Source organism: Manis javanica, chromosome 7 (genome assembly GCF_040802235.1).
Source record: "Manis javanica isolate MJ-LG chromosome 7, MJ_LKY, whole genome shotgun sequence".
NCBI classification, from domain to species: domain Eukaryota; kingdom Metazoa; phylum Chordata; class Mammalia; order Pholidota; family Manidae; genus Manis; species Manis javanica.
In genome coordinates this window covers 86,830,127-86,845,812 of record NC_133162.1, presented here as the reverse complement: position 1 = coordinate 86,845,812, position 15,686 = coordinate 86,830,127, and the positions used below count along the sequence as shown (strand labels likewise).

Genomic DNA, 15,686 nt, shown 5'->3' with positions numbered 1-15,686 from the left:
CAGACATCAGGGATTTTCCTTTCCCCATCTTCCTTCCCACCTGCTCTGCACAGTTTGCCACTCAATAAATAAATGACAAGTGAAAAAATATCTGCCTTCAAATATTTCACTTTCCCATATTTTCAACATTGACAACTGACTAAAAATGTGAGCAATTACATTTATTTCTTTACTGTCTGAGACAAAGCACAAGTATTTCAAAAAAACTTCTCAAGAAAGGAGAAGATTAAAAAACCAACAACTAGATCTGTCATATTTCAATTGTTATCTAGATACCATCAATTATAAATCACATTCTCAATTCCAAGGTTAAAGGGGAGGGGGCGGTCTTAAAACTGATGAACTATGGTAGGAATTCCCATTCTGCCATTAATTTTCTATAATAGCCTTAGAGAAATCACTAACCCTTTACGAGCTTTATTTTTCTCACTATGAAGTTAAGGAAATACATTACTTCTAAGGTCATCTCTAAAAAGCTAACAATACAAACAATACTAAGTCTAGACTAAAATGACATTTAAAATGCCAACTTGTGATAATCTAATTTCATCCCAAAAGGAATACTTTAAAATCACAAAGAATGTTTTCTTTTCAGATATTTTTACAACCACTACTCCTAGAAATTAAACTTACCTGCAGAAAAAAATTCTTAAATACACTTACCAAATAAAATTTTAAATATCAAATATTGAACATATACAAAGTTTGCATATACTATACCTTGACTTTGACAAGTCTTTTTGCTGTCTTGATCTTGGCTTCACAAAAGGCTCCTCTGTATTTAGCGCTAACGTCAGTACCCACTGTCAAATAGGGAGGCTCATCAAGGGCCTAAAATGCAAACAAATATAATTATATATAAACTCTGTAATTTTTTCCCACAATTAGCCTCAGAATAGCAGCTCTAATCCTTTTATAGCTGTAAAAGTTGTAATAGTTGAATGTATGTTTAATAAGAACAATCCATAAAATATTCTTAAAAATAAATGTCATAAAGCCTATTTAAATGTACTAAGTGTACATCATAAAATATAAAGGCATCTTTTTTCTCTACATATAATACATATGGTCCATAACATGAACTAGCTCAATCACAAGTCTACCATCCCATTTCACCCATTCATTCAAATATTTATTTGCTATATGACCACTTAAAAAGAAGGCAAATCGTTAAAACTCAAAGTCTGAGAAAATTTATTTAATGTTTAAGCTGTATCTTAGTACCCATCCAAATTCAGAATAGCTTTGTTATATCTCTATCTAGACAAGTCTAAGGCAGAATAGCATAAAGTGGGGGAAGGGGAATTACATGTACTCAAAGTTCTGGTGAAAACTATATAGAGAAATCCAAGCTGGTGAATCTCAAATAAAAATAAGCCAAAATGTCTCAAATACTTTGGCATGAGTTCACTGTTTATTTACCCTTGTGCATTAAATAATATTTTAAGTTTCCTGACTTATGATTTAGTTTTTAATAGTCCTAATCTAGCTGTTCTGACTTTTTACAATCAGGTGAATTTCTGCATAGGATCTATATTTCTAAGGAGTTTTACTTAAATTAATTTCACAGCCAAGGAAAGATTATGTAAATAACTTTTCCCAAAGTGTTTTACAAGAATTACTAATATCCCAATGTACTCCACCAAAAAGAAGAGAAAGGGGTGAATTTGGGAAAAGGAGTTCAATGAATAGAACCCACTCTTCCTCATCATTTCCCAATTTATCTGTCCAAAGAACCCTTTACTTTCTATTAACATCCTGCAGAAATTCCATAGAACATTTCATCTGGCAAATTTCATCTGGATCTTAAAACTATCAGGCTGACCTTCTTAATGGCCACTTGCTTCATATTCTATATATTTCATAAAAGTATGAAAAAAAGAACTCAAAACATATCAAGTACCTGATTTTTAAGTATACTCGGAAAATACATATATTTCATTTATGCCATAACATAAGTGTACCTCACTGAAAGTAATCATTGCTTCATTACTAGTTTTTAAATTTGTTGATATCATTAACTACAGCTTGATAATTGTGCATTGCTCTTGCTTGCATTAAGTTAATAAATGTGCTTCTTCTTTACCTACCTGCCTTAGTCCACTTAAAATATCATTTTCCTTGGTCAATATTTTGGTTAAATTCCAGATAAACTAGTGGCTTTATTTTAACAAGGATATGAAACGGACTCACAGCACTTCATCCAGAAATTTTAAGAAAATTTCAAGAAGACAGCGATTCACTTTGTGATTCAATTGTTATTGTGTATTAACGCTACAGAAGTCCAAATTGAGGGGCAGTCTTCATGACAATAAGACTTCATTACTCCCCACAACTTTCCACCTCTACCATTCACAAATCCTGTCTTATCAGCCACCAATTTTCATAGACAAATAGTATAGTTAAAATAAATGGAAACTAATGAGGAACCAGATACTGAAACGTAGGAGAGAAAAGAAACCAACTAAAAGTTGTACTTTTGTGTCTGCTCAGAAACAAGTATGTTGAGAAGTGATAACCTTTTTAAATATTTTTATTGCATTCAATTCTGAACAGAAAAGGGAGTAGAATAGTAATATATTCAGACTACTAGTATACAGAAACCTGTTTATGTGTTCTTTTCATTCATATTCAGATCAAATACTGGTAACATTCCAACCATAGCAAACTATAAATATATTTACTGAGCAAATTTATTCAACTTGAATTTGAGAGAAGGGATTTTTTCCCCCAAACAAAGCCCATTCCATGTCTTCATCAACATGAAAATCCATGGTGACAGAAAATAGTAGTAATTACCTCAAATATCATGGGGGCAAATTATTATTTTGAAGGGGAACATTTTCCTTCCTTAGAACACATGAAAAAGAATTAGCAAGGCATATAAAGAAAATGTTCATTAGAAAAATACTTGCAAAGAGAAAATGAAGTCTAATAAAAACCTGCTAAAACTGAAATATTGTTAGACTAATGTTAATTTGTTAAAAAGAGCATAGGAAAAGCAAAGATCTATGTTCTGATCTTATTTCTGCCTCTATCTGGTTTCTTTTTCTGGTATCACCTAAGGTAAGTTACTTTTCTGTTCCTAAATGCTCATTATTAGATAAATATAATAATTTGAATTCTGTGTACAGTAGAGTTTAACAGGCCTGTGTCAAAGCATTGGGGTTACAAAGATGATCAGAATGGGATACTTCCAGACACACAATCATCTAGAAGTAAAATTATGCTAACCAAAATATGAATGAAAATTTCTACAGAAAAACAAATAAAATCCATAACTTACATGGTCAGACTTGTATAATTTTAGCAGAACATAAATTATCATCCCATTGTTAGAATAACAAAGAAATAAAGCAGACTAAAATAGCACAGGCTTTCAAAGCAGGAAGACAAGGTCTTAACCCCAGCTCCATTCATTATACTAACTAGGTGAGTTTTTGTAGGCTACTGTACCTCTCTAAGCTTCAGTCCACATCAGGAATATAGGGTCATTATTAAAAAACATTCAGTTATGATGCCTGAAGTATTGAGCTATTAACAAGTACTACGATGTTACAAAACACTCAATATGGGCAAACAAGTCATTAAAGCAATATAAGTTCAGAAATAATGTAATCATGTTGAATTCTGGTAGCAAGAAAGGTTAAGTGTTTGTAGGAATGCTCCATTAGGAAGTGTATCACTACCCCTTAGTGTGGCAGAAAGACAATCAAGACTATACAACTATTCTAAGGCTACTATACTTAGGTCCAGCATAGACATATGCAAAGAATTACGTCAGTAGGTTAACTAATATTCTTTTGACCAACACCAACCCTTTTATATACACATGTATACAGCCAGAACAATTTTTATCTTTTCTTTTTGCTCTGCCTCTCTGAATCTGGTCATTATTATGGACCATCTCAGAGGCTAAAATGAAGTATTTTTATATAGCACTTCCATGCCAAAAAGTAAATTAAACTACTAAATTACCATCTCTTTGTTTATCAAACAGAACAACAGTTTTCTAGTTGTCAAGGTAAGAGCTACCTCACAGTTATCCAGCATTGCTTAAACAATTATTTTTCTAGTCAATCTATCAAATGCCCTAACGGGCACCTAAAAGCCATTGAATACCATGGGAACACCAAAAGGCATAGCAATTTTTAAATGAGCTATGGGTGGATAATAATCCTTCAAGAAGCCAAAATGCCAGGGAAACATGTGAGTGCCCAAATGAATCAACAATAATCTCTAATGTGTCTTAGGCTGCAGTATACCAAATATATAAAATAAGTTTTAGAAAGACAATAGCTCCATCAACTCTCCAAACAGCTAATATTGACAACTGCCTAGAAAATATTCAGGTATTCAAGATGTATTTTTAAGAAACCAAAACATGCTAGATGATGTATTATTGAGATAGTTTCTTAAAAAGAGTAAGCATCCAAACTGGTTACCAAGGCAGTGCAAAGAAGCCAGGAGAGTCAAGAGTATTAAATGTGATGCTAAAACCTTCAGTAAATAAATGTATTTACTTAAACACACAGTGTGACAATAAATCTACAAAAACAACCTTTCTGTAGATGACAATCTCAAAGAGACATCAAAACAATGGAGATAATTCAAACAGATGAATGAATGATACACCTATATACCAAAGGGTATTATCATTTAAAAACTAAGTTTAAAATTAAAATCCATAACTTTTTAGTACATATAAAAGAATGAGTATATTGAAGAAATAAAGAAAACTGCAATCTAACTTTGGAATCTTCCCTGGAGCCATTTCCTCTCTTCCTTTTCATGTGGTACTAAGGACATGGGACAGTGAGGACTAAGGGTTGGGGTACTGAACAAATGTATTCCTGGATATAGGATAGACCAAAAAGGAAAGAGAGACCTTACTGGGAGAGTTATTTAAGTTTGAGTGTTCTGGGGATAAGATGGTAGTTTTATACCAATGCTGATTTCCTGATCTACAGGGCTGAACACAAGGTAGGTACAAGAGTGTCCTTTTTGTTGGAAATCACACACTGCAGGATTTAGGGGTGACAGGACATCAAGTCTGTAGTTCTCAAAAGTTTAAAGATAATAATGAGTACATATACACATATGTATATAGATTATATGAATATATATATACACATGTGTATAGATTATATGAATTCTTTGGGCTATAAATTCAAAATTATTTGAAAATGAATCATTTTAAAAAACAGTACATATTTATTGGGCATTTGCATATCTTTTTCTATGAATTGCTCCTTTATGTCCTTTACCCATCTTTCTGAGTTACTCATTTTACTGGATTAGAAAAGTTCTTGCATTAAAAAATTTTTTTAAAAGTCAACACTTCTCCCCAAACACAAAAATCTTCCCTCGATGCTACCTATATTTCCTACTATTATCCCTAAAATTTAAGTTACTTTAAGGGATGGAACCACAAATCTCTTATAAGTAAATTTTAGACCTACATCTAATAACCAGAAAAATACCTGCATATTCACAGATATAAACAGAGAGGTATCTGCATATTCCTGGAAATTTAACTAATTCAAAACAGACATTCTAAGTAAAATGTCCATCATCAGAAAAGAAGTAGGAGAAATACAGGAAGAACATACTGTTTAAAGACACTGTATGAGCCAAAAAAGCAAAGGTACTTTTCATCATTTAACAGAAAGGTAAATTTATTTTGCCCTCAGAAGAGGTTAATTTGTTATCTCACTAGTGAGGTGGAAACGTTAATTCAAGTGCAAATGAGTCTGCTTTAGTGAAACATCACTATCAGAACATATCATGCCTATTTATAATATTTAATCATTAATGATCAGGAAATTAGAGAGCCTACTGGTGCTGCCAATTCAAAAATCAGATTACAAAGAGAAACCATAAACTGGCATTGTTATGGTTTATATCTGGGCATGTTAGTAATATCTACTGGCATGAATTAGAAGGCAATAAGTAGAACATTTTGAAATGTCACAATATAAGTCACTAAGGATGCATCTAGAGAACATTTTCTAGGATTTTGCTTAATTACCAAAATAATAATTAAAACTCCCCATTAATCAAGTTAATGACTTGAAAATAACAGTATTACATTTTTATTAATAATAAAAATAACAGTAGAAAACTAAGGGGAAAAAAATTAGATTAGCAGAAGCATCTTTATTCTCAGAAATGACTATTAGAATACTATTCCAGACATTTTCCCCAGGCAAAATAACTAAACACATAGAGAGATGACAGATACTTTGATCAGCTATTCTTCTTATTTCATTGTAAATTTTTATTTTTCACTTAATAAAGCCAGAAAGTTGTTCTATATCTTTTTTTCTTATGTTGTTCTATATCTTAAATGTGATTCTATAAAGAGACTGTTAATTGTTACATAATCTTACCTATGCTGTACCAACCTTTATGTGCCTATTTATTAATGACTGCAGAAAGTAGGAGACAGAGGTAGGGAAGGATTGAGAAAAGGAGGATAGATGAAATAGAGGCTGTCGAGGAGATATGAGTAAAGACAAGCAGGTAGATAGCAGAGAGCAGAAACAGAAAAAATAATGAGGAAGCAACTCCTGTGGACCTGGGGTTTGAATCTTGGTACACTAGATCTCCCAATGTAAGCGATTTGCCATTTGTTATCTGATTTTAGAGTAGTTGCTGTCTAATTGAACTGCTCAGTGACAGATTAAGACTAAGACCCTGGCAAATCTGAAAATTTCCCTGCTTTGGAACCAGAAAGATTGCTATTTGTTTACCTAGTACTTGGAAGTTTTAAATTAGGTAGTATATCTAGAGTCTTTAGGAGTCTGACAGGTCCTGGGTAAGCACTCAGCATGTATTAAACTATACAAAACTGCTATTTTTATAGATCTAAAAGTTCAAATATTGGCAACTTTTTATGGTTCAATTTAACAATGATTTTTCTCCTATTATTTTAGAACTGCTGAGAAACCAGAGACCTGCTCTGATCCTAGAATTGACCTAAATATAGGAGGAAACTATGGAATTAAAGAAGTTGGACCTTAGTAAAGCCCTGCTAAATGAGATTTCTCTTAAGGTAAAAATTGTATTTCAAAAACACCTTATATTGGGAGGCAATTTACATTGAGAGGCCAGAAGCATGAGCTCTGGAATCAGAGTACCTGGTTTCAAATTCCAGGTCTGCAACTTACTAGTACGTTACCTTTGGGAAAACATATTTAACTTCTCTGAGTTTAGCTTCACATTTGTAAAGTGGGGTTTATAACAGTAATATGATAAACATGTAATATGTATTTATACATTATATAAGTATCATATAAAAATATAAAAGTTGTAACCTGTTACAAATAAAATTATATCATGAGCTGAAAAATCTAAAACGCTGTTTATAACTTATCAGATGACCGAATTTTCACAATAAATAAAAGTCCATACAGTTTTATACAGAGTAAAGTGCTAATGTGACAAGCAACAATTACTAAATTATTTTATCAAAGAGATATGTTCTGGCATTATGCTTTGACAACAAGAAGTTGATTAGACTGGTAGAGAGCCACCTGATCCAAACTAGGCCAACTGAGTTCTCTCTCAGGAATTTAAAGCTGAAACACTTATCAATTTCTTACTGGACCAGTGATATGGCCTGTGGTAGTCATTTTCTGGCATGTGTAGGGAGAAGCAGAGAAAATTGGTATGCAAAGAGAAAGGAGGAGAAATAAAGAAAAAGAACAGAGAAAGAAGGGACATGTAAGAGCCGTGTGTCCTCAAGAGTGATTGAGAGAACAGCTAGTCTTAATTTCTGCTAGCTTTCCAACTCCCAAATTAAATCCCTCCTCAAATCTGACTGGACTTTCTGCTCTTGGGTACTCTGTATCCTTAAAATAAGTTCTCTTTTCTGCTCTTGAGATGGTTTCTATTACCTGTAATCAAAATAGTCTTAAATAAATTACATCAAAAATTTATCAAAGTAGAAATAATACAAAATGTAACAGTGATTTTCTAAACATCTACTGAGCATCCATAATGTCTTGAGATATTTAGAACTTGGATCACATCAATATAAATATTAAACAAATTCCAGTTTAAAAATTTAAGCTGAATTGTCACAATATACAAAATCCTAGAAGATCAATGAGGAATTGATCATATTCCTTAATATCATCAGATCACTATTATAGCATTATTAGCTTAGATAGGTCTGGCCCTACAATCTTACTAACTTATTGAAAATCTATTTACATTTAAGAATAAAACAATAGTTTCTATCTTCAACAGACCCTTCTACCATTCCCCTTACAGTTTTCAAAAATTAGAAATCTCTAACAGTAACAGAAGAAAAAATACAGAGCATTAACCAGGAATAAATCAAGACTAGTTAACTACTCAATAAATAATTACCTCAGTGAATGAATGAATCAATCAATCAATTCAAATCAAAATTGGACTGTCTCCTATGCTCCTGGCTAGGTGTCAGAATACATAGAAACAAAATACTTTTCCTGTCTTCAAGAACTTATGATCTAGTTGGGGAGAATGAGCAAAAGAACAAATGGATGCTTAAAGACATAAGCATTTTTCCCCTATAAGTTCAAACTTATTTATTTTTACATTCCACATGTGATACCATGAGTTAAAATTTATTTTAAAATTTTTATATTTCACATGTAAATGACAGTATGAGGTATTTGTTTTTCTCTGGTTTATTTCAACATAGCATAATGCCCTTCAGGTTCAGCCATGTTGTCAAAAGAATTATTTAAAAAGTAAGTGTTAAGGTCTGTGACATTGTGTAGACTAACTGTACACATTTAATAATATTGTATATTTCAATTGGCATAATTTGGATTGGGCAGAGGTGGGCTGGGGGGAGGTTGCCAAAGCCTTCAAATTGAAGTTTCAGAAACCTCAAAAGGAATTTGATCCACAATTTTGAAAGACTGTACTGAAAGTAGGATTTCAACCTTATACCAAAAAATAATCTCCCAGTCTATGAATCTAAAACTATTCTTTCTCACTGAACTGAATACTTATTGGATAATTTATCTGAATACTAGTTAACTACAGTATATGTATTTCATTGTAATACAAGTTAGATACTTGGAACTGCACTGGGAAAAAAGTAATTTTGAAAAATAAAATCACAATAATATATAGTTCTTGCTTCTGATGAAGACTCAATCTGTATTAAAACTATCACTACAACTGGAAATAACTTTCTGATATATCTCATAAAAAGAATTATTTTCATGTTTGTAGGTTATTAGTCTACAACACAAGATAAACAGTGATATTAAAGACATTAATGTGAGATCTTTTAATGCCTCATTTTACTGTGTGAATATTTTAGGGTGTTTTTTTCCTGGTTTTGTTGTTGTTTGGGTTTGGTTTTGAGTTTCTTTTTCCCTTGGCTTGTTTTTCCCCTGATCATCAACCCAGCATCTTCCTTTTTAATGATGGCACCAAATGGCTCTTCGTTGGCCATTCCTACCATACTACCTCACAGTAAACAGAGATTCTGTTGGTTCCCAGGGATATCTATTCACTTAGGACCAAGAGAAATAATTTCAGAACAGGTGTAGAGAAGCACATTTAGGTCAAAAACCTACCTTCTGACTCTCCACATGCACCTAATATTATTGCCAAATCACAATGGTGGTATTCTCGGTTTCCAGAAATTACTGTTACATCAGAATTAATATCCCATACTTGCCCCCACATTTTAAGAACTGAGTACTTCTCTTTCCCCACTGCAGTTATTTAAGTAAATGAAGGGTACAAAAAATGAAGGCAGGCAGTAAGAGTCACATCACACACAGGGATACGTAAGTACCCTCCAGGGTACTTGATCTTATCTTCTTTCAAGGGACTCTGAGAACTGAACAAACTCAATGTCGAGGCATTCAAAAGGATAGCTTACACCAGACTGTTCATCATCAGACCTGGACTTTTAAAAAGTATACCAGTTAGATGTATTACAAGGCTGCTTATCAACCTAGAGATCCCATTTGGATTGGAGCATTTTTCAGAATTTTATTGTCAAATCTGTCCTGCAGCAGACTGTAAAGATCATGCCCATATTGCCACCAGCTAATCTCTGCCTCCTTGGAATTCTCTAACCCCAATGAGGTCATGAAAAATATTCAATGGCATCCCCTTCTACAAGCATTCCCAGTTGAAAAGAAAGGCCAATAAAGCCTTCAAATTCTAGCATTTCCCTTGCTAATTACAAGAATCCACTGGTGTGTGATAACCCAGGTGATATAATAAATTCCAAGTGAGGGTGTGAGTACTGAACACACAAAATAAGGATCTTTTATCTTAAAAACAGGTAGCAAAGTAAGCTTTTCTAGTAAATGTTTCTTATGTTAACCTAGATGAGCCATGTGTCCTGTGAACACATACATCCTGAAGCAAAATGGCTGTCACACAACACAGGTTGACAGTGGTGCCTTCAACTATTTATTCACTTTCAGCATACTCTGTTAGGTATGCCCAGATACCTAAATTTTGCAGATGACATTATTCTTGTTTACATGAGTTTGCAGATTATATTATAAACTAGAAAAGAGGCTGTGGGGAAAATGGAACTTTCTGACCAAGATTCCTGCCTGGCCTTAACAGCGCCCACTGTGTATACAGTAAGAGCATGTTTGCACATTTATGGGATGTTTATTGGCAACAGAGCTGCTTGATCAATCATGGGAGTACCTGTCCAGGAAAAGATAGAGAGGAAACACTCATTCTCTCCTCTCCCTGAGTTCCTGGCATATAATCGGTCAGGCTTCTGCCAGTCAACAGGGACATGCCCACAGAGTTGCTCCCAGAGCTACAAACCTTTCTAAATCTTCAGGTAAGGAAGGTATTTTGAGGGGACCTGATACAGGCTGATGTGTGCACTTGCTGGATGCTCTCAATCCAGACACATCCCCTGTAGGCCTCAAAGTTTAACAGTCTACAGTGTTAAGGGTATCCTACTCCAATTAGCTTAAGACCATCTGAGAGCAGGAGGCTGGCTGCCACTGGGAGAGTGGAGAGAGAGTTGTGGAGTCCCGGTGCTCCTGGAAAATTAAGCTTGTGCATGGGAGCGGGGAAGGTGGAGGGCAGGGAGTGAGGAGAGACTGAGACCTACTGCCTAGAGGATTAAGCTTGTGCTGGGGAACAGAACCTGCAGCCGGCTTAGGGAGCACATTTGAGGCTCCTTGCAACAGACATGAGAATAAACAAGGTAACCCCCTTCATTTGCCTTTGCCTCACCAAATTCAGAGAGAACTTGCCCTGGGTGGGAACCCCTTCCTCCCAGAGTGACAAAGGTTCTTAAAATGTGCTCCCAAAACCAAATGAATTAGCATCACCTGGGAACTTGTCAGAAATGCAAATTCTTAGGCCACACTCCAGACATCCTGAATTAAAAACTCTCAGGGAGAGAATTAACAAATCTGTTTTAACAAACCTTCTAGGGAACTCTGATGCATACACATTTAATGACCTAGAGGTTATTTCTCCAGACCCTCACTGGGGATTGTAACAGATATACTCAATATGCAACAGAATCTCTATTTGGTTTCCCCACCCATGTTTTATGAGATATTATGGTAGGAATGGCCAAAGTGAAAGCCATTTGGGGATCATGGCTACCATTAAAGACTTGAAAGATGTCAGGATGATGACAATGAAAAAAATATTTAATATACACACAGAATGAAACAAAACAATAAAAGCAGACTCATTTAAAGTAATATAGAAAAACAGCTTTAAAAGATTCTAGCAAATAAACCAGAAACTGAGACAAAACCATTAATGCAAAATGTAAAAACTAAGAAAATAGAAAGCTAATACCTCTCTGCAGTAAAGAGTTAAAACACAGAAGGCCCTGACTGCTATTTTTGGCCTGCCTGCAAGGCTGGCCCTTCTATGGCATCTGGGAACTTATGGGAACCTGGATTTCAGAAGGGTTACCACAATTAACTGGTAAGAGTGGCTCACTGTATGCACAAACAACACAGTTTATGCTGAACACTTGCTTACATTCTCAGAGTTGGGAATTTGGGTATTTGGGTACATGCCAGGCATGGGGTGCCTATGTGACTAACTAAGCCTCAATGAAAACCCTAGGTGCTGAGTCTCTAACAAGCTTTCCTGCTGGCAACATTTCAGGTATGTTGTCAAAAATTCATTGCCAGGGGGATTAAGTGTGTCCTGTGTGACTCTACTGGGAGAAGACTCTGGAAGCTTGCACCTGGTCTCTCCCAGACTTCACCCCAAGCATCTTTTACTTTTGCTGACTATGCTTTGTATCCTTTTGTTGTAATAAATAACAGCCTAAGTACAACTATGCACTGAGTCCTGTTGAGTTCTCTCAGAGAATTACCAAACCTGAGGGTGGTCTTGATGATTCCCAACACAGCCTCTTAATCACTAAAAAGAGTTAAAAACAATGACAATACCATAAAACCCTACCTGTCATATTATTCTTACTTAAATAAGTAATAAAATAAAATACTACATTTGAAACCACTTTGCTTTTTCTGTTTTTATGTTAACATCTAAACTGACAATTAGGAGTTAGTTACTCAAGACTCTTTGTGACTTAGTTTGAACTGTGAGAGATCATGACTGTCTGCTTCCAAGTGCTTCCCCAATATTCTTAAGTAAATTTCACGTTTGCCAAAGAGCCTGATTTAGTGGTTATCTCTTGCTTGGTCCTACCTGGTATGTACTCCCCCTTAATTTGATAACAGCAGGCCAATTTCCCTTAACAGACTGTCAGTGTAAGAACCCCAACCTTCACTAGCCAAGAACTGAGCTGGCTTTGGATATGTTAAAAAGAGTAAGAAAATGGAAATAAAATAATGTTATAATGTAATAAAGTTAAAATCAGAAATGCCAGAAATATTAGAGATAATGAAAGGAAATTAATATATTACTAATCATACTAGATATCAGTATTACCAATAATGGAATAATTTTCTGGCACAAATTCTTAAAACTTTCCTATTTGGGGTAAAATATTAGCCTAGGCATATATACCATCATTTAAGAAAAGGGGGATCTAGTATGAAATAAAGGTAAAATTAAAATCCTAGAATTTATAAAATCATCAAAAATAATGGTACCTATATTTGCAACAACATGGATGGAGCTAGAGGGTATTATGCTCAGTGAAATAAGCCAGGCAGAGAAAGACAAGTACCAAATGATTTCACTCATCTGTGGAGCATTAGAACAAAGAAAAAACTGAAGGAACAAAACAGAAGCAGACTCACAGAACCCAAGAAAGGACTCACAGTTACCAAAGGAAAAGGGACCAGGGAGGATGGGTGGGAAGGGAGGGATAAGGGGGAAAGGGGGCATTACGATTAGCACATATAATGTAGGGGAGTGGGGCACAGGGAAGGCAGTAGAGCACAGAGGACAAGTAGTGATTCTATGGCATCTTACTATGCTGATGACAGTGACTGTAATGGGGTGTGTGGGGGAGACTTGATAATGGGGGGAATCTAGTAACCACAATGCTGCTCATGTAAATGTGTATTAATGATACCAGAAAAAATGGGCATATAAAAAATGAATAAATAAAAAAATATCTGGCTGTAAAAAAAAAAATCAAATGAATAATCATATCTGACTTGATTGTTTATAGTTCATGATGCATGATCAAAACCGAAAGTTTCTGTGATATGGCTGCCCTTGCACTTTTCACCATGTAAGAACTTATTCACTATGTAAGAACTTGTTTGTTATGCTTCAGAAGATTGGAGACTGTTGAGAATTAGGCGTGGGGTTGATTAATGATTGTGCATTGAGTCCCCTATACAGAATTTTATTGTTAACAACCATTTGATCAATAAATATGAGAGATGCCCTCTAAAAAAATAAATAATGGTACCTAACAATGGTCTCTAGTTGGTCCTAGTTAACATATTCACTTGGTCTTTCGTTAACATGGTTCTATTGTGTGAAAACTGTCTACAGCCCTAGCTTTGCTTACTTATATCCCCTCAACAGCTGATGCTTTTAAATGGTCTGGTAAACCCAATATTCTATTTTAGCACTGTATTGATTTTATCCCTCACTGCTGCCTCTAACTCATAGATGGTAATATTCTGCTCTTGATTACTTCTGAAGATATAATTAGATAAAGGCAACCTTCTGTTTGGAAGACTTTATGGTAAGAGTATACAAATTTAGTCAATACAAAAATTAGTTTCATGGGCGTCTCAGATTTTGGAATCACAAGAAGGTAAACCAAGGTGCTGTGGACAGTGTGTGAAGACTATTATCTATATAGGAAATTAACCTGAAAGCCATACAAGTGTTTCTCTAGATCTCTGATAACCCTGCAATTGAAGTTGAAGAATTCCTATTGCAGGATTATTTTTAAAATATAGCTTTTTCACAAAGCTTACCTAATTAAAATCAGAGAAAGGGAGAAAACAAGAATGCATTAAAGATTAAATACAAGTTAATCAGATTTAACCAGCCATGGAAATATTTACTACCATAGATACCACTTAATATTATTACAAAATAATAAATGTAACACCACATCTTTCAAAACACATTCATTTCTACTTTTAAAAAATCTGTAGGGAACAGGAAAAATACTATTACCACTGGTATTAAAAAGCAAATGAGACAGAACTTTAAGTGATTTTAAGAACACAAGTAATTAAAGGCAGGAAAAGAACTTAAACCCAAATTTCTACACAAGGTTATTGCTTGCTGCCTATCAGGCAGTAACAATCTACCATCCTTTAAACATCTGTGTATACTACTACTATAAATTAAACTGATCTACCCACTCAGAAACCAAAGTTAAAAAATATTAAAAAGAAAATTTTTATAAACTATGCTAAAGTATGTATATGTACCTGTGAAGACTTGAAAGGATACATTAAAATGTTAACAGTACTTATCTCTGCAAAGTCTGTAAGTTGTATTTTCCTTTCAAATTTTCTATCAGTTTTTTAATAACCAGAAACTGTTTCAATCAAATATTTATTTTATTATAAAATGACTGACACTAAAAACTAGCATACTTAATATTTAGCTAAGGGCAGTCAATTATGAGGTTTCTTGACAAGACTGTACTTTTCCTTTTTTAAAGAGTTAACTTAAACTCTATAGGAAATGAAATTCATCCTGTATTTTAGGTGAATCTCCATTAATTCTGTAAGGTCTGATATCACCTGCTCTCTATAGTGTAAAGTTAGCCTAAGATGGAATGATAAATTGATGTGATAGACAAATTTAATTATATTTATTTTACTTTCATCTGTTTATATATATAACAGACTTTCATCTGTTTATACTTACATATGACACATGTACCTTTAAAAACACATAACTATGGGGATAGAAGGGGGGCGGAAGATGAATTAGGAAGGCAAGGTGGAAACCTCCTCCAACACACTCATCAAGGAAGCAACTACAGAAAATAACAATTAACCCTGAAAACAACCAAAAAACTGCAGAACAAGCCACCTACACCTGGTGAGGAAGAGAAGACCACACACAGAAGGGTAAAGTTGCAGAGCCACAATCAGTTTGGAATGGCAGTCCTTCCCCATTCCAGCCCACAAGCGGGAGGAAGCAGAATAGAATGGGGAAGGGATAGCCACTCAGGAACTCTGCACACCTGGCCCTGGAGATCTGCTCTGGAAACACAACTCCATTAATGCATCAGGCTTTGGTGATTAATGGGG

General features: G+C 34.5%; 1 protein-coding gene across 7 annotated transcripts in view; it reads right to left on the bottom strand.

The window, feature by feature from the left end:
- The window catches only part of ARID4B (AT-rich interaction domain 4B), a 170,585-nt gene that overhangs the window by 106,297 nt on the left and 48,602 nt on the right, over window positions 1-15,686 (bottom strand). For all 7 annotated transcript variants that reach the window (XR_012133315.1, XM_073241274.1, XM_073241270.1 and 4 more), the window contains exon 3: window positions 721-831. Coding sequence is in view for 6 of the 7 variants with exons in the window: in XM_073241274.1 (XP_073097375.1) it covers window positions 721-831 (111 nt within the window). In the remaining variant the exon portion in view is untranslated. The remainder of the gene's footprint in view (window positions 1-720; window positions 832-15,686) is intronic.